The sequence below is a fragment of the Budorcas taxicolor genome, chromosome 12 (genome assembly GCF_023091745.1).
Source record: "Budorcas taxicolor isolate Tak-1 chromosome 12, Takin1.1, whole genome shotgun sequence".
Classification (NCBI taxonomy): Eukaryota; Metazoa; Chordata; class Mammalia; order Artiodactyla; family Bovidae; genus Budorcas; species Budorcas taxicolor.
The window spans coordinates 16,429,832-16,449,416 of record NC_068921.1 but is presented as its reverse complement, the minus strand read 5'-3'; the positions used below and the strand labels follow the sequence as shown (position 1 = coordinate 16,449,416).

Sequence of the window (19,585 nt, the reverse complement as noted above, 5' to 3'; positions counted from 1 at the left end):
TTTGCAGATGTAAATATTTTTAATGAACTAAAAATAACTGTAATTTATTATTTAATAAATGAACTTTTTGTGAAGTCTGTACAAGAAAATTGCCTGGAGAAGGGAACGGCTACCCACTCCAGTATTCTTGCCTGGAGAATCCCATGGACAGAGGAGCCTGATGGGCTACAGTGGGGTTTCAAAGAGTCGGACACGACTGAGTGACTAATACTACTACTGCTGCTGCTGTGCCAGAAGAAAATAAAAAGAAAGCCTAGTGGTTGAAAATAATTAAGATCAACTTAAATGATAAAATTGTAGAATCTATTGCATCTCTTTAAAAACGAGACAACCATTCATCTGAAACGGTCCTGCTCTGTATAAAGATAGGAGGACTCGATTAATTAAGTAGATATTTCTCTTACTTGAAACTCTGATTTGTGTGTGTGTATGTGTGTTAATCACTCAGTCGTGTCTGAATCTTTGTGACCCATGAACTGTAGCCCAGCAGGCTCCTCTGTCCATGGGAGGATACTAGAGTATGTAGCCAGTCTCTACCCCAGTGTCTTCCCGACCCAGGGATAGAACCTGGGTCTCCCGCACTGCAGGCAGATTATTTGCTGTCTGAGCTACCAGGGAAGCCCCCTTCTAATTTGGGTCCAGGCAAATAGGAGGAGTGCTTTGCTGTTATTAGGTGTCTACCTGAGGTCGAACACGGAGGGTTTTGGTAAGATGCCCGTCTGCTTTTCATGTTGCCCATGTCTGCTTTGTGCCCGGAGAAGCTCTGGCCCAGCCTTGAGATGGGTGTCCTCTTCCACCACAGGAGAAGGACGACATCCAGAGGGCAGAATGCATGCTGCAGCAGGCAGAGAGGCTGGGCTGCCGCCAGTTTGTCACGGCCACAGACGTTGTCCGAGGGAACCCCAAGCTGAACTTGGCTTTTATTGCCAACCTCTTTAACAAATACCCTGCCCTGCACAAGCCTGAGAACCAGGACATCGACTGGGGGGCTCTGGAAGGTAACTGGAAACCAGTTGCGTAAATGTTCTGAGAAGCAGTCACAGTTCTAATTCAAGAGTAATTCAGAATCACCTCCTAAGCAAACATAAGCTCCTCACGTGGGAGATTTGCAAACAAGTCATCCATTCTCTGGTACCTAACAAAGAGAATAAATAGATTAATCAAGTCAATTACAGCCAAGGAGGAATAATCAACTACCATTCTATCGCATCCATTATACATGGGCTTCATCCATTATCAGAATTAAATGTTTTAGGGAAGACAGTGCATTTAATTATCGGATGAAATAAATCCTGAGTTCCAAAAGCCTAATTTATGTACATAATGGACTGAGTGTTAATTCCTAGAGGCAAGAAATTGCAGCCACTTGTCATCTAAAAATGATATTTAACTTATGCTAAGAGGTGCTTACTGAGGTTTTTGTTTTGTCTCTGATTTGGGTAATGGGGGTCATGGAGTAATATTTTGAGGCAAAATCCATGACAGTTATATTTAGTGGGTTAATGCCCTAAACCTAGACAAAAGTCACATAGCTTTTAGTCCGGTTCTAATAGGTGAAGTTGCCTGAGATGTTTTTCTCTTTTTTTCTCATTGTGAATGAGTCCCAATATTGAGATAGAAAAATCAATACAAAAATAATAATAAGTGAATATCCCCAAAGAAAGGAAATCTACATTTTAAAGAATTGGTTAATCCTTTTCTACAATGCTTTACTCCAGCTGGAAATGCCAAGTTAATCCATGTTCCATCACTCTGCATTTGTATGCCTTTCATGTACGGTGGTCAGGGGCCCATGCATTCTGTTGACTACCAAGTTTGTAGCCAAACCCTCTCATCACCTATTTCCAGCTGCTTCTAGATCATCTACATTTGGGTCCATCACTGTCGCTTGAAATTCAGCGTATTGATCAGAATTATCAATATGAAAAGCAGAATTGATCATTTCCCCCCTCCTGCATTGTCTCTCTGCCCACCCCCCAACCTCCCATCCCATCCACTCTCCTTTAGAAATTCTCCATTTCCATGAATCATACCACACTTTTCTCTCTTCAGCCACCAAAATCCTGGGTTCCCCTTTGGTATCTTCCTCTCCTTCACCCCTAAATCTCTTGAATCAGCAAATACTAAAAATTCTTCCCACAGAATGACTTTTAGATTGTTATTTTTCCTTTTTGCTCTTCTGGACTCTTACTAAATCATACACCAACTGTTTCAATAGGTCTTAGGGGCCTAGCCCTCCATCCATCAAGCACTTGAATGCGCCCATGTGCTGGTGTCAAACACTCTCCCCTCTGTGTGTTTAATTTAAATGCATATTGCCTTTCAGGAATTCTGCACACTGCTGCCAAACACATCATAGTACTGCTTTCATTATAACTCTGCCTTGCTCGAGAATTTATTATAGTAATTAAAAAATAACCCATAATGACTGTCGTTGTCTAATATATCAACCAAAATCTGCTATCTGACATCCAGAGATCCCCGATTCTGGTTCCAGCCACTAAACAGCCTTATCGGTGTGGGCCATACTACACAGATATCTGGAAAGTCAGTTTCTAACAGACCTTGTCTGTTGTTCCCTTGTGTTCATATTTACATAATCTCCTACCCCGCCCTCCTTACTTGTCCCCACAAATCGCCTCCTATTTCCTCTTTACCATCTAGATTTTACTAGCCCTCTAAGGCAGAGCTCAAATTGCACTGCCTCCAAATGTAGCCTGTACAATTCTCTCCTTTATCTCAACTCAGATATAAATATCCACCTCATATGGTAGCCCTCTAGCTTGTATGATCCCTCTTTGATTCTCAAAACCATTTTCTTCCAGAAAGAATGTAAGCCTTTGAGGGACAACCCTGAACAGTTTACCCACATGGGCTCCTGTACGCTGTTGATACTAATAGATGCTGTTCTCATTGAATTGAATTGGAAAAACAGTTAATGCAGAATAGCAACCCTCATTCAAATCCGTTAGGGTTTTTATATTTTTTAAGTCTACTTTCAGTGTTTGTGACAGCTGCTTTAGTTAAACTTTGATCATAAAAAAGCATGTTTTCTTGGTGCCTGAAAGATAACTAGTCTTCATTCATTTAGGTGAGACAAGAGAAGAGCGGACGTTTAGGAACTGGATGAACTCCTTGGGCGTAAACCCGCGAGTCAATCATCTGTACAGGTAAGAATATTGAGGGCCTCTTCCTGAATATGAGGTACCAAGACCTGTGAAGATGCCCAAGATTTCAAATATCACTCTGGTGTGCAATTCTCTTCGAAAAATGTGCACACCTCAGTGAGAAGTGGGGAAACGCCAAATTGAGCAGCAGGTGTTGAAAAACTCACTTCCATACACCAACTTTGCTATGTATTTACATATGAATGAGTTCCATTTGGAGAGGGTGTTCATAAGTCCATTCTGTTCAAAAGTCCAACAAAGTTAGCCTAGGTAACCAACTAACGCAATTGGCTATATAGTACTGTACTATAACAGGTTTAAAATACTTTCCGCACAAATAATACGTTAAAAACAAACCCCAAAATAAAAACATTTTTAATCTTACAGCACTTTGGAAAGCATTGTGGTACAGTACAACAGCTGGCACCCAGGGGCTGGCATCAAGTGGGCAGGCAAGAAATAAAGATACTGTACTCTGTATGTGCATCCTGCGAGCGTGTTCAGTCGCTCAGTCGTGTCTGGCTCTTTGTGACCCCATGGACTGTAGCCTGCCAGGCTCCTCTGTCCATGGAATTTCACAGGCAAGAATACTGGAGTGGGTTGCCATTTCTTTCTCCAGAGGATCTTCCCAACGCAGGGATCAAACCCACATCTCCTGCATTGGCAGGTGGATTCTTTTCCGCTGAGCCACCAGGGAAAGTGAAGTGAAATTGCTCAGTTGTGTCTGACTCTTGGTGACCCCACAGACTGTAGCCTACCAGGCTCCTCTGTCCATGGGATTCTCCAGGCAATAGTACTGGAGTGGATTGCCATTTCCTTCTCCAGGGGATCTTCCCAACCTGGGGCTCGAACCCGGGTCTCCCACATTCTAGACAGACGCTTTACCGTCTGAGCCACCAGGGAAACCTGTACAGTAAAGTACGCAGAAGCATAGCCACTTGTAGAGGGTGCAGGCACATGACAGTGTATGCCAGACGTGTGCCCTAACTTATGTGATTGGACATGCAAACATACATTCGAGTGTTTGAAAGTTTGCAACTTGAAGGTTCATGTGTTGGGGACTTACTGTACAAAAATCATAATCCAGCAGCAAAAGAACAAATCGACCCTATGACAGATCTACCTAAGATCTGCTCACAAGCAGGCCACACAGTGAATGTTCAGTTTGTAGGCGTGTCTCCAATGCCATTTGTTGGAGCTGTTTATTTTTCTGGAGAATCTGTGTTTCTGCTGAAGAGGCATTAGTGGTCACACCTGGAGGACACTTCTGGGAAACTCCCTCCCTTTCTCTGAGTCAGAATTTCTTCCCCTCTAAAGATGAAGTGACTGATCCCAGTGTGGCCAAGTTCCTGGGAATGTTACTTGAACTAATGTGTAAAGAATTGCGGGGCCCGCTCCAGGCCCTTCATAAATGTTGGGTGTCTGAGAATTCTCTTGTGTTTGTTTTTATTCAGTGACTTATCAGATGCCCTGGTCATCTTCCAGCTCTATGAAAAGATTAAAGTCCCTGTTGATTGGACCAGAGTAAACAAACCACCATACCCCAAACTGGGGGGGAACATGAAGAAGGTAAATGATGGCTCTTGTGAGGGTCTGGTTGTCAAGTGAAGTCATAAGCCCACAAGAGCTCTGTGTGAATACTCTTATCAGGAAGCCAAGCTCAGATAAGAAATACTTATCCAGGAATTAACTTAAGAGTACAGCAATCAGTGGTTTTTATTAAAGGGAGTTCATTATTTCAGTTGATTGCTTATTTATAATCCCATGTTAGATGTCTTTACGCGTCATGATGTAAAAATTCTAATTAAGATAATTAGAGCAAGCAGAGCTGCGGGGTGCCTTTCCCTCCAGCAAGATCCTCATTCTAATTTTCTAAAGGATCGAAACCTGTGCTCGCAGTTTGACATGTACAAATAGTATGTCTCATGAGAACACATTGTTTTGTAAAAGCAGCCACAACCGCGGGGGTGGCACGAACGTTTCCCACCATTTATCGTCCCTGTGACCCAGTAATCCATGAATCGTAGCCACGGCAACACCCATCCCACATATGTCGGTCCACTGTGTGCTTACAGGATCTGGATTTTCCAGGTCAGTCTCTACAAATTCAACTATTTTAGGGATACTTTAGACAGGTTATTTAGTATGGCTTTCTAGTTATGTCATGGGGTAGAGCTGTGGAAATGGTCATCATAATAACTCATTTTGGCTTTACACCTGGTACACTATGAATATTTTTTGTTCTTTTGACGATAGTGAGGGGCACTGTTTAAGAAAAGGTGGAAATAAATAAATAAGACTTTCCTGCTGGTCCAGTGGTTAAGACTCCAACCTCCCACTGCAGGGGGTCTGGGGTTTCAATCCTGGTTGGGAAACCAGATCCTGCATGCCGCAACTGAGACCTGGTGCAGCCAAATCAATTTTTTTAAAAAGATGGAAAATTATTTGACTAATTTAGAATCCTAGAACTGCAGAACTAGAGACTTGAGAGATTATTCAGTCTGACCTTATTATTTCATTTCGTGTCTATTTTTATCATCTTACTTCCTCTGGTCTTTATCATCAAAGAGGTGATGACATTAGATTGTTTCCTTTCCTGCTCATTGACAGCTTGAGAATTGTAACTATGCAGTGGAACTGGGGAAGAATCAGGCAAAGTTCTCCCTGGTTGGCATTGGTGGACAAGATCTCAACGAAGGAAACCGCACCCTAACGTTGGCCTTGGTCTGGCAGTTAATGAGAAGGTAACACAGCTCAGGGAAATGGCATTTTGTTGAACATATTCTTTATTTTTAAAATTATATTTATTTTTAATTAATTGATGATTGCTTTACAATATTGGTTTGATTGAATGTATTTTTTAATCTAGAAAAGTACTGGCAAATTTCAGCAATGTGATTTAATCCAGTAAAACTATATTTTAAGCTAAGCTGAAACCCAAAGGAATATTGTGGGGGGGGTGCTGGGCATGTCTTGTTTTTTTTGTTTGTTTTTTCTTTCGTTTCTATCAGTTTTGTTTCAGGTACTTTGAAATTCTGTTGTCAAGTTCATCAGTATTTTAGGTTATGTTTTCTTAATGAGTCACCCTTTTTCATGTGGCGTGACCCTCTATGCCTGATAATACTCTTTTTCTCTAAAAGCTATTTTTCCAGATAGTGATACAGCTTCTTGATTAGTTTTAGCATGATACGTTTTTTCCCCCATCCTCTAACTTTTAACTGATGGATGTAAATACAGTCACTTATCCTTTAAAGGGGCTTTCAAAATAAGGGGGGAAATATGCTATATTTACCTACATTTCTGTCATTTCGGGTGCTTTTCTTTTCATGGTATAGATCCAGATTTCTATCTGATACCATTTGCCTTATACTTGAAATATTTCTAGTGGTGCAGATCTGTTGCCAAGGAATTATTTTAGCTTCTATATTTCTGATAAAGTCTTTATTTCATTTTTGCGAGGTATTTCATCTGAGTATAGAATTCTAGGTTGATAGTTTTCTCTTTCATTATTCTGAAGGTAGTGTTCACTGTCTTCTAGCTTTCATTGTTTCCAGTGGTAAATCTATTGTATTTCTTATCTTTGTTCCTCAGTGCTAAGTCGCTTCAGTTGTGTCTGACTATTTTCGACCCTGTGGGCCATGGCCTGCCAGGCCCCTCTGACCATGGAGGTCTCCAGGCAAGAATACTGGAGTGGGTTGCCATTAACTTCTCCATTGTTTCTCTGTAGGTCATGTCTTTTCTCTTCTGGCTTCTTTCAAGATTTTCTCTTAATCACTGGTTTTAAGTAGTTTGATTATGATGTACTTTGGTGTTTCTTGCACTTGAGGTTTGTTCAGCTTCTTGCATCTGTGGGTTTATAATTTTCATCAAATTTGGGAAAATGTTGGCCTTTATTTATTCGAATTTGACTCCTGTATCCACCCTAGTTTTTCAGGACTCTTGAGTATTTGATCATTGAAGTTGTCCCAGAATTCACTGATGCTCAGATCATCTTTTTCCTTTATGTTTCATTTTTTCTTCTCTGTTTCATTTGGGATAACTTCTATTGCCTTGTCTTGAATTCGCTACTCTTCTACAGCGTCTGCCATTAATTGCATTTGGTGTATATGTTTTTCATCTCAGACTTTATAGTTTTCATGTATAGAAACTTGATTTAGGTCTTTTTGACATCTCCTATATCTCTTTCCTTAACCTTCTTGAGCTATAGAATATAAGTACAATAACTGCTATTTCTGTTTCTATTAATTGATTTTCAACTTCACTATGGCTCATACTTTCCTGCTTCCTGGAATGCCTACTGATTTTTCACTGTATGCAAGGCATTGTGAATTTTACCTTGCCATTTGCTAGATATTTCTGTATTCCTTTAAAGAAAGTGAAGTCGCTCAGTTGTGTCCAACTCTTTGCGACCCTACGAACCACAGCACACCAGCCCTCCCTGTCCATCACCAGCTCCCAGACTCCACCCAAATCCATATCCATTGAGTCGGTGATGCCATCCAACCATCTCATCCTCTGTTGTCCCTTTCTCCTGCCCTCAATCTTTCCCAGCATCAAGGTCTTTTCAAATGAGTCACCTCTTCACATCAGGTGGCCAAAGTATTGGAGTTTCAGCTTCAACATCAGTCCTTCCAATGAACGCCCAGGACTGATCTCCTTTAGGATGGACTGGTGGGATGCAGTTACATTACTTAAACACAATTTGATCCTTTGGGGGCTTACTGAAAATCTTAATTAATCTCGAGCTAATTTTGCTTCTCAATACTGAGATAATCTCATCTGAGTACTTTACTTGATGCTCCATATATCATGAGATTTGTCTACTCTGACTGGTGGGAGCCAGATGTATCCCACGCTTGTGTGAACTCCAAGGATTGCTCTGCCCATTCATTTCTGCAAGTTCTTTTCCCAGCCTCAGTGTAATTTGCTCAAATGCATGCACCAAGTTGCACTCTGCTAAGCACTCGAGGCAGAACTTCTGAAGATCTCCGGAGCTTTTGTTCTAGATGATTCTGCTCTCTAGGCAGCTCTCTTCTCTCTGCTGTTCTGCCACACGCATTCCAGCACCGTGGCTTCCTTGAGTTCTCAACCCTGTCCCGTCAGCTCATTGAGACTATCATGCTCTGTTTGAGTTCTCTTGCCCTGCACTGCAGCCTGGGAATTCTCTGTGCAATAAGCTGGGACAATCTTAGGGCTCACCACATTCGTTTTCCTTCTCAGGGACCCCTGTTTTGTGCTTCCTGTCGTCCAAAGTCTAGATAACACCATTTCCTATTTTTTCATTGTGTTTTAAGTGTTCAAGGCAGAAGGGTCAGTCTGATTCCTATTATTCCATCATGACCAGAAGCAGAATTTCCTGCTATTTCTATAACAGAGAACTTTAGATACCTTTTAGCTGTTGTTCATTCACTCAGTTGTGTCTTTGCAACCCCATGGACTGCAGCACACCAGGCTCCCCTGTCCTCCAGTGTCTCCCGGAGTTCACTCAAACTCATGTGCATACCTTTTAGAGCCAAATAAAAAATTTGATTAATGTGAGAGCTCTGTGGACAAATTGTTTAATCAATAGTAGAATATAATAAGATACAGAAATGGAAGATAAATGATGAGAAAAGTAAACAATTTTTGGTACAAAAGCATGAGCCTGGGGAGAATGCTAGATAGCAAAGCTGTAAGCATTAACGAGCTCACTTTTACACGCTCTGCTCTCTTCCTCCTATGCGGATAGCCCTGAGCAGGCAGAAGTCCTCCATTCCTTAATTAGAACGTATGTTAGAGTGACTTAATTCGTTTTTCTACCTGGAAGGAAGCCCCAGAAACCATATGTCACATTACATTATATCTAACAAGGTAATGGCAGAGACAAGGTTTGTCATTTCCTGAAGCACAGAAGCTCTATTCCCAGGCCACCGTCTGCAGGTCCTAATATTTATTATGGTCCTCAGAGTAATTATGTCAGTGTTCCCAGGTGATGGAGGGTGGTCAGAAGTGATCATAATCTGATCACTACGTGATTTACATTTGCTTTATCAAGTATGATGCTCCATTACCCCTTTTTCAACTGGGACCTCTTTAATGATCAAAGGCGGGTGTCATAGACTTCTCTGGCACAGAAATCACCAGCGCTAAAGCAGCTGGAACTCTAGTCCCTGTTACGCTGCCTGTATCGAGAACATTGCCGAAAGCTCCTAACAGCTGTTCTGGCAGGAGTTTATTTTCAGAAATGCCTTCTGAACTCCCCGCTATTTTACTTCCCGTGTGTGTTTAATTCTTAACAGAATGGCTTTTGGTACTGATCGCTTTGAAAACCAAAACCGAAGTCTTTTTAGTTGCCACAGTTAAATTGACTCTTGGGTCTGAAGATGAAAGCATCTTTGATATTTTGTTTTAGTGACTTAAAAAAAAAATACTCAGGCCAACTCTATTGAAAGCATCTTTGATATTTTGTTTTAGTGACTTAAAAAAAAATACTCAGGCCAACTCTATTCTATTTTGAATTTCATAATATCTGAAAATCACCTTGCAATATGATCTTTGTTCTGAAAGTTTTATAAAAATGTGACCCAACATCACAGTTTAAGGCTGGTATGTATATATATATAACAAGGGCTAGTTTGAGCTGAGTCTCTTCCTGGTTAATAAGTCCTATTTCTCATGAGTCTTTACTGTATAAGAATTGTGGGGACTTCCCTGATGGTTCAGTGGTTAAGACTCCAAGCTGCCAGTGCTTGTGGCAAGATTTGATCCCTGTCGGGAAACTAAGATCCCACATGCTGTGTGGCATGGGGATCTTTAATCAAAAGATTAAAAAATAATAATAATAATTTCCTATAAGAAAATGGACAGAGAAATTCCTTACTATTGAAGGTGATAAAATGACTGGTAATTATGTAAATTCCAGCAGAAGGGGATTTTTTTCTTTCCCTGTGTGCCACATATTAACAGATCTAATAAATTTAGAGCCAGTTCTAGCTGAAATTTATGTCACTGGTTTGCACAGATGTGTTAATTTGGTCATTTATCTGGACAATAAATGGCATGTCATTTTTCCCCCTCAAAACAAATGAGAGCCTAAACCTCCCTTTCCCCTTCAGTAGCCTGGAAATTGGTCTCAGATTGGAAAGCTGGCAGATTGCGTGTGTATAAATTTGGAGACAAAAGCCTGAGGGAAGTAGACTGCCAGCAGACAGCAGCAGTAGACTCCAGCAAAGGAGCGCGAGTCTGCAGCAGGCAAAGGAGGGAATTCTCTCCACATGAGATAGGCTGCGGACAGCGAACTGGGGATAGGCTTGTGAAAAAGAGAGCAGCTAGGTCTGCCCTCAGGGTCACATGTTATATGAATAAACCACGAGTTCCATGGCAGGAAAGCACGAAAGTCATAATCACAGCCCCTGCAGCCCCTCATCCCATCCATCCCCTGCTGTTGGATGAGGCCCAGCCTAAAGCTGGGACTCATGGGGCCACTTCACTTCTTCAGTCCTTATTGGAGTATAATTGCTTTACAGTTGTATTAGTTTCTGCTGCTGCTGCTGCTAAGTCGCTTCAGTCGTGTCCGACTGTGTGACCCCATAGACGGCTCTGCTATACAGCAAAGTGAATCAACAATACATGTACATGAGTGCGTGCTTAATCTCTCAAGTTGAGTTTGACTTTTTGCAACCCCATGGACTGTGGCCTGCCAGAGTCCTCTGTCCATGGGATTTTCCAGGCAAGAATACTGGATTGGGTTGCCATTTCCTCCTCCCGAGGATCTTCCCAACCCAGAGATTTGAACCCACATCGCTTATGTCTTCTGCTTTGGGAGGTGGATTCTTTACCACTGAGCCACCAGGGAAGTACCACCCCCCCAACTTTATTTTTTGGTAAAGAAAAGTTGCAGAAGCTCTTTTCCTCCCCATTGCCAGTGATGGGGAAGTGCTTTCATCTGAAGAAAGTGGGTCATTACTCCTTTTTCAGAGATAACACTTGAAAGCCATGTGGGAGATCATGAAGGACGGTGTTTTCCACAGAAACAGTAACTGAAGGAAGACACCCGATGGGTTATGTAAGCAAAACCCCAGGCGGAGGGTGACCTCATTTAGGGAGGCCCTCCAGACAGGCCGGAGACTTGAATTTCAGTTTGGACAATGCACGCTGAAACCCTAGTCTTTCATGGGTAATTTGACCACCTCCCCTGCACTGTTAACAAGACTGAACCCTGAGGCCAGCTGACCTGCCCACTTGCTCACTGCTTGCCTATTTCCCTTTCGAGAGGGATCAGCTTGGGGAATGGTGAGTCTTCTCTGCTCCCTGGAATTTTAAGAGTTTGAAGCATCGTAACGTTCCCCACCACCACGCTTCTCATAATCGTGGGTCTCAAAGGCAGTTCTTACTCTCAAACTAGAGATTAACTAGAGATTAATTTCTACTTCTCTCTTATACCAGGGAAACTTTTATGTTTTTTCTTTGTTATGTTAGCTGGTTGGGCTTTTCCTTTTTTATTGACCTATAGATGATTTACAATGTTGTGTTAATTTCTGCTATACAGCAAAGTGGTTCAGGTATACATGCATATGCATATATATATGTCTATTTATACATTCTTTTTCATATTTTTCCCATTGTGGTTTGTCACAGGATGTTGAATACAGTTCTCTGTGGTATACAGTAGGGCCTTGTTGTTTATCCATTCTAAAATTAACAGTTTGTATCTGCTAACCCCAAATACTCCCACTACGTCCCTTCCCCACCCCTTTCCCCCTTGGCAGACAGAAGTCTATTCTCCGTGTCTGTGAATCTGTTTGTGTTTTGTAGATACGTTCATGCGTGTCATATTTTAGACTCCACGTATAAGTGATATCATATGGTGTTTGTCTTTCCCTTTCTGGCTTACTTCACTTAGTACGATCACCTCTAGTTTCATCCATGTTGCTGTAAATGGCATTATTTCGTGCTTTTTGTGTTGAGTAATATTCCTCTGTGTGTGTGTGTGTGTGTGTGTGTGTGTGTGTGTGTGTGTGTGTGTCTCCTTTATCCATTATCAGTGGACATTTAGGTTGTCTCCATGTCTTGGCTATTGTGAATAGTGCTGCTCTGAACATAGGGGTGCATATGTCTTTTTGAATGATAGTCTTGTCTGAATATATGTGCTTGGCCTTGCCTAACATTGAATTGTTCCTTGATTTTCATGGTTCCTTTAAGAAAAGCACCACTGGTTCAAAGCCTTTGCTTCATTTTTCTTTCCTTGCTTCCCTTCTGCTCTCCCTTCCCACGGTGACAGTGGTATTTGCTCTGCATCACAGTCTACATATAAAGTTCTATTTTGTTATGCTAAAAGGAACTAGTGTTATTACATATTCTTTGTTTCTCAGCTGGAATGGTATCCAGGCCATCTTCTGTGACAGGAAAAAATAAAAAATAAAAACGTCTACGCTGGCAACTCTGTGAATAGTGAATTCTTTTTCTTATTTTTTTTCATTTTTATTGGACTGTAGTTGACTTACAATGTTGTGGTACTTTCTGCTAAACAGCAAAGTGATTCAGTTATGCAAATACATATATCCAGTCTCTCTTAGATTCTTTTCCCGTTTAGGTCCTTATAGAGTATTGAGACAGAGGAGGCAATGGCAGCCCACTCCAGTACTCTTGCCTGGCAAATCCCACGGACGGAGGAGCCTGGTGGGCTGCTGTCTGTGGGGTTGCACAGTGTTGGGCGCGACTGAAGTGACCTAGCCACAGCAGCAGAGTATTGAGAAGAGGTCCCTGTGCTACACAACTGTGGATTCTTTAGTGACTTTTCTCCAGAAATCATTCTTGGTTTTGTTCAGGTACACACTGAATATTCTTGAAGAAATTGGAGGCGGGCAGAAGGTCAATGATGACACCATTGTCAACTGGGTGAATGAAACATTGAAGGAAGCGGAGAAGAATTCATCCATCTCTAGTTTCAAGGTAACGTGCTTTGTCTCCCGCTCGCGGCCCCCTGAGCTCTATGCTTATCTTTATTGCTTTCACTCTGTCTTCAAGAGTGACCTTCAGTATGAGGTCTTTGAGGCACCCCTCCCATTCTGATTTTGCTTGAATGACCCGTTATTGTTTTGATGTTCATAGGCCGTTTCATTGACAAATTTCTTGTCATTTTCCTCCCTAATAATTAATTTTAAAAATCCAGTCATTTTTTTATAAAGGATTTTAGGCATTGTTCTTCCAAAGTAATGTAAAATATGGTATTTTTTTAAGCATGCACAGCTCCATGGTTCAGACTGTTAACATGATGAGGGTGAAATGTAAAATGCTAGAAGATCTCCCATGGGGAATTTTCTTTCTTTCCTTTTTTTTTTTTTTTTAAGAAAAAAAGCAGTTGTGTACTTGTATCCAAATCCCGTTTTTATTAATAACAGCATTATATTTATTACATTTCTCATCTCATGTTTTAAACATTAGCTGGATTCTTTCTCAAGGGCCCTGAGTACTTGATCCAGAGTATAGTGTCGGCGTCCCATCGTAACTACATTTTCTTGATTTAAAGGTCAAGACTGGGGGAGGGACCCCTTCAGAGTTATATTAACAGGGTGGGTGAGGCAGTTTGTCATGATGTCGGTCCTCTGCTTCAAAATCAAGAGAAAAGTAAAAATCTCTCTCCTCCCAGAAAGGGCAGGGGGTGTATCTCTGGGCTGGGCTGTACCAGGGGTGCCTGGATTCTGTGAGCTCAGCACAGGACACAGCCGGCTCTGTCTGCCCTCCACTTCCCATTCATTTGGGCTGAAGAGCTGAGCATCGGTCGAAGCAGAGACTGGTGATCGACATGAACAAGTCTTTCCAGAAAGAGATCAGGGAAGGTGGTGAAGAAGGGTGTTCCCAGGATGGATTGCACCCTGAGGACCAGGGCCTTCTTGTTCACAGATGTTGTGAAGAGAGCTTTACCATTTCCCTGCCTTTTTTTTTTTTTTTTTTAACCGCTTTGCGTGGCATGTGGGATCTTGGTTCCCTGACCAGGGATCAAACCTGTGCCCCCTGTGACGGAGGCACGGAGTCTTAACCACTGATCCACGAGGGAAGTCCCACCATTTTCCTGATTGTATAATGAGGAATCTGGGGCTCATTTAACTCCTGAAGTCACAGCTAGTAATTGCAGGTGATGTCCACTAGGGAGGGGAAAGCACCTTTCACTGCAAGGTGAGGTTCTAGAGCAGAGTGTATCTGTAGGTCACGTGACTGTGGCTATGAAACGATGGTTAAACAGTCCCAGGAGTGTGTCTCTTGGTAGAAGAGCTGCCACTTTACAGGAACACAGCCCTTTTCATTACCTGGCAGTTTCTGGGGTGTTCCTCTTTGGAATGTTTGACAATTTTTTTTCTACTTGTGATGCTCAGGGTGAATTTTCTTCTGTCTTCTCACCAAGTCATTACAGAATAGGTCAAAAGAAAAGAAAAAAACACGAAAGGAAAATGTCAAATTAGCCCCACATTGCTTTTTTTTCTTTTCTTTTTATTGATTTATTTTTGTTGTTTTTTAAATTTTTACAATGTTGTGTTGGTTTCTGCTGTGCAACAATGTGAATGAGCCATAATTATACATATATCACCTCCCTCTTGAGCCTCCCTCCCCTCCTCCTGTCCTACCCCTCTAGGTCATCACAGAGAGCCAGACTGGGATTTTAAGGGAAACCTTTCAAAAACTGAGCATAGCCCACCCCGCCATTAGCCACTGTGGAAACAGTCCTGGTCCCCCCTCACCTATGAACGCTGCTGACTGCTGACCATCTCACTGCCCATCAGCCCCCCAAGACTGTGGGAAGAAAGTAGGGAAGAAGCTGAAACTCCAGTCTCTCCATTTTGCTTTCCTTGTGCTTCTTCACCAAAAAATTCTATGGAGATAGAAGCTCTGGCTAATAATGAAAATTAGAGTATGGTGATATGTATATTGATTTTAATTTTGTGGTAGGTCTTATATTACCTGGGCTTCCCTGGTGGCTCAGACAGTAACGAGTCCACCTGCAACGCAGAAGACCTGGGTTCGATCCCTGGGTTGGGAAGATCCCCTGGAGAAGGAAATGGCAGCCCACTCCAGTATTCTTGCCTGGAGAGTTCCAGGGACAGAGGAGCCTGGTGGGCTATAGTCCACGGGGTTGCAGACAGTTGGACACGACTGAGTGACTTTATATTACCCAGAAATAAGTAAAAATGGACCCGTCCTATTTTTTACATTGTTTTATTATTATTATTCATTTTTATTTCTTGGCCATGCTGCACAGCATGTGGGATCTTAGTTCCCCAACCAGGGATCGAACCCATACCCCCTTCATTGGAAGAGTCTTAACCACTGGACTGTGACCAAGGAAGTCTCTACCTTTCCTATCTTTTTTAAAATATTTTTGTACCTCTGCAGAGGGCCTGTGCTGGAGACCTAGCATCTTGCAGGGGTCCCATGTCTTGTTTCTTGGTTAGAATTGACTCTGATTTGGACCCTCGAGGTATGAGGTGCTTAGACTTGACTGTGCTCAGATAGTGACATGCAGTCGCCTCTCCCTGTCTGTACTCGCAGGTACCCGAGAGAGAGCAGAGTTTCTGCATTCACAGCTCTGGGTGAGATTCCCTGTCTGTTGGCAGACAATGGGTTTCCTCTGCATAGTAAGCCACCAGGAAGCTACTGATGCCCCCTAGAGAAACAGCGCTTGGTTTGAAACACCATGTGCCACACTGTGGCATTTCCCAGACCAGGATGTATATATTTCTTATTTAAAAGGAAAGAGAAGGGACTTTCTTGGTGGTCCAGTGGTTAAGTCTCCACACTTCCAGTGCAGGGGACACACGTTCCATCCCTGGTCAGGGAACTAAGCTCCCACGTGGCACATGGAAAGTGAAAGTGAAAGTCGCTCAGTCTTGTCTGACTCTTTGCGACCCCGTGACTATTCAGTCCATGGAATTCTCCAGGCCAGAATACTGGAGTGGGTAGCCTTTCCCTTCTCCAGCGGATCTTTTGAATCCAGGTCTCCCACATTGCAGGTCAATTCTTTACCAGCTGAGCTACAAGGGAAGCCCAAGAGTACTGGAGTGGGTAGCCTATCCCTTCTCCAGCAGATCTTCCCAACCCAGGAATTGAACTGGAGTCTCCTGCACTGCAGGCAGATTCTTTACCAACTGAGCTATAAGCGAACATGCCACATGGAGCAACCGAAAAATGAAAAGAGCCACCCACTTTCCTTGAGCCAAACAGAAGTAACCTGGGAGCATGTTGACGAAACCCATGCTTTCTGTCTGTGCAGGACCCGAAGATCAGCACAAGTCTGCCGGTCCTTGATCTCATCGATGCCATTCAGCCAGGTTCCATTAACTATGACCTTCTGAAGACGGAGAACCTGAATGAAGAAGAGAAACTCAACAATGCGAAGTACGTAAACAAGCCCAGGGTCAGGGAGGGAAGGAGCAGGTGGCTGTGAAGTATAGTGCCCATGCCTCCATGCAGACACTTTAGTTTCACTACTGAGGCTTTTTCTTCTCATGACTTATTGCATCCCATCACCCTTATATTTGCTTCTGTGCAGTGAAAGTTTAAGGCCCCAGGGATGAGAGGGAACAAGACAAAAACACAACTGGTAACAATTGAAATGGAAAACAGTTGACTTCCAACCGATAAGCAAGCCTACAATTTCCTAACACTAATTTCCTTATCATAGTCTATAGGGGGTTTCCTGAGTAGAGTTTGTATATGATGGGTGCGGAGTTAAACACCCTATTTGTGAATATCCATGGATGTACCTGGACAGGGGTGGGGTTCAAGGCCAGAGTCGTCACCGGTTTGAGAGCAGCTGCTCTTTGCATTACACGCAGAGTGAGGGTTGTTGTTGTGGAGTCGCTAACTCTTTCGCAACACTATGGACTGTGGCCCACCAGGTTCCTCTGCCCGTGGAATTCTCCAGTATTCTTACTGGAGAGGGTATCCGTTCCCATCTCCAGGGGATCTTCCCCACCCAGGGGTGGAACCTGGGTCTCCTGCATGCCAGGCACATTCTTTACCATCTGAGCCGCCAGGGAAGCCCAAAATATAGAATCCTAACAATGGCTATGGTGGCAAGATCATGCATATTTTTTAAGTCCTGTTTTCTAATTCTTGAACAACTTTTCCTCTATATTTTATAATGGAAAAGTTAATTGTACTTCATTAATATAGAGGAAGTGACTGAGAGATGGACAAGGAGAAAGAAAGGGGATACTCTTGCCTGGAGCTCTTAAATTAATGTGATCACTGAAGTATGAGTAAAGTTATTTCAGAAGAGTGGAGGGAGTCACAGGGCCTTGGGTGGAATGAAGAATCTCTGGAGCAGCCATTGTAAGAGGTTGCTAGATAACGAACGAGCAGAATAAAAGAACTGCCAGATAATAATACTGTGGGCTCATTTGCAAGTAGACTACAATTAATAAAACTATCTTCCTGTAACTATAAACAGAGCAAAAATATTCTGATGCAGCTATGGTAATCTTATGTGAAAAATGTGTAATATAAAACTCTGGTTATTCTACGATTATAGTAGCATAAATAAATACGCATGCATGTGGGCAAGAATTAGAATGGAAGAAGCAAGAAAAGAATGGATGGGGAAGAAAAGAAAAGAATGGGAGCAGGGTGAAATTCCATGGAGGTCCAGTGGTTAAGACTCTGAGCTTCCAAAGCAGGGGCCGTGGGTTCGATGCCTGGTCAGGGAACTAAGATCCCATATTCCTTGTAGCCAAAAAAGATTAAAAAAAAAATAAAGAATTGGTGGGTAGGGTCATGGTATTACAGATGCATTTCCTCTTTTTTTCTGCCTTGTAAACAGTGTGCTGTAGCTGAAGTGGAGTCTGCGGTCCTTCGCTAGCACACACTCTTTTTCTATCACAGTGGAGCCCAAGCAAATAAGCGCCCAAAGTGGTGGGAGCTAGGAAGCTCTTGAAGGACAAGTGATACATTTGGTAATTATCACACGGCTGGACAGCAAGTTTGATGGAGTTGAGAGCTTTGTCAAGCTAAAACTTGCGCACACACCTTGAGAGGAAGCCAGTGATCGACTGGCTCCAGCCGTACCAGGAGTGGCCTCGGCATAGTAGACCGTTTACAGTGTAGAAGGCTCCGCTGGCGGCTCAGATGGTAAAGAATCTGCCTGCAGTGCAGAAAACCCAGGGTTGATCTCTGGGTCTGGGGAGATCCCCTGGAGAAGGGAATGGGAACCCATTCCAGAATTCTTGCCTGGAGAATTCCATGGACAGAGGAGCCTGGCAGGTCCATAGTGTTGCAAAGAGTCAGACACAACTTAGTGACCAACACTTTCACTTTCTTTCATAGAGTATAGAATATATATTATATAGAGTGACAATAACTCTGACCCTGAGGGGTCCCCTTCATACTTGCTCAGACTCCCCTCATCCCTCCTCTTTTCTCTTTTAGGTATGCCATCTCTATGGCCCGAAAAATTGGAGCGAGAGTGTATGCACTTCCAGAAGACTTGGTGGAAGTGAACCCCAAGATGGTCATGACCGTGTTCGCTTGCCTCATGGGGAAAGGAATGAAGAGGGTGTAAGGCCCAGTGGGCGGGGTAGGGTCTACGTGGGTCTCTGGCTGCTCACGCCCGGTGCTCCCAGGAAACACAGGAGGAGTCAGCCATTCCAAAGTTTCAACTCGATGACATTATACACAGTTCCAAAAAAAAATGTGCATCTGTTCAGCCAAGTAGCCTTCATGTATTTAACAAAAACTGCTTTATTCTTTGCAAAAGACCCAGTCTCTTACAAATATTTTTTTATCATTGAATTGATTGCGTCTTTGAAAATGTAGAGAAAAAGAGATCTTACTTCCCAGGCGCCTTTCCTGCCTTTCCCGTTGTAGTCAGGTATAGAAGTCTCTCGTGCAGTTCACTTTGACATAATCTTTCAAACCAGCTTACATTGTCTGCCTTCTTGTTCGGGGTGAGAACCAGGAGGGGAGAATCATCGGAGGTGAGAACCGTGAAACCAGCCCTGAAGCTGGCTTCTGGAGGCCAGCGTTTGCTGTGTTACAAGCCTCCTTTCTGTTGCCCTTCTACCTGGGTCTACCTGTTGTGACTTTGCTCTCCACCCCCGCAGAACATGCCCTCTCTGTGGCTCCCCTCTGCTGGCCACCCTCCTCTCTGAGCCTTCTGGGTCACCTGACAAATCAGGCTGTATTGGGGTCCCCAAGAGTGTCTGGTAACCTCCAGACCTAAGACTTATCATCAGAACATTTTCTTAGAACTGTGTCTGCTTATCTCCAGAACGAAGACTTATCATCAGAGCATTTTCTCAAAACTAGGGTCCCAGATGTCATCAGATTTTATTTTTTCAGTCAATGAGAAGCCCTCTGTTTTTAACCCTAGGATCTGGGCTCTGACCAGATCTACTATCTTAAATGCCGTGCCTTCAAATAGATTGTTAACTGTTGGTGGAAGGTAG

At 42.9% G+C, this 19,585-nt stretch overlaps 1 protein-coding gene across 1 annotated transcript in view; it reads left to right on the top strand.

The window, feature by feature from the left end:
* The window catches only part of LCP1 (lymphocyte cytosolic protein 1), a 58,240-nt gene extending 39,276 nt beyond the window's left edge, over positions 1 to 18,964 (top strand). Inside the window, exons 10-16 of the mRNA XM_052649946.1 lie at positions 803 to 998; positions 3,092 to 3,170; positions 4,622 to 4,736; positions 5,778 to 5,911; positions 12,974 to 13,097; positions 16,411 to 16,535; positions 18,567 to 18,964. Of these exons, the coding sequence (XP_052505906.1) occupies positions 803 to 998; positions 3,092 to 3,170; positions 4,622 to 4,736; positions 5,778 to 5,911; positions 12,974 to 13,097; positions 16,411 to 16,535; positions 18,567 to 18,699 (906 nt within the window). The 3' untranslated portion in view covers positions 18,700 to 18,964. The remainder of the gene's footprint in view (positions 1 to 802; positions 999 to 3,091; positions 3,171 to 4,621; positions 4,737 to 5,777; positions 5,912 to 12,973; positions 13,098 to 16,410; positions 16,536 to 18,566) is intronic.
* The last annotated feature ends 621 nt before the right edge of the window (positions 18,965 to 19,585 follow it).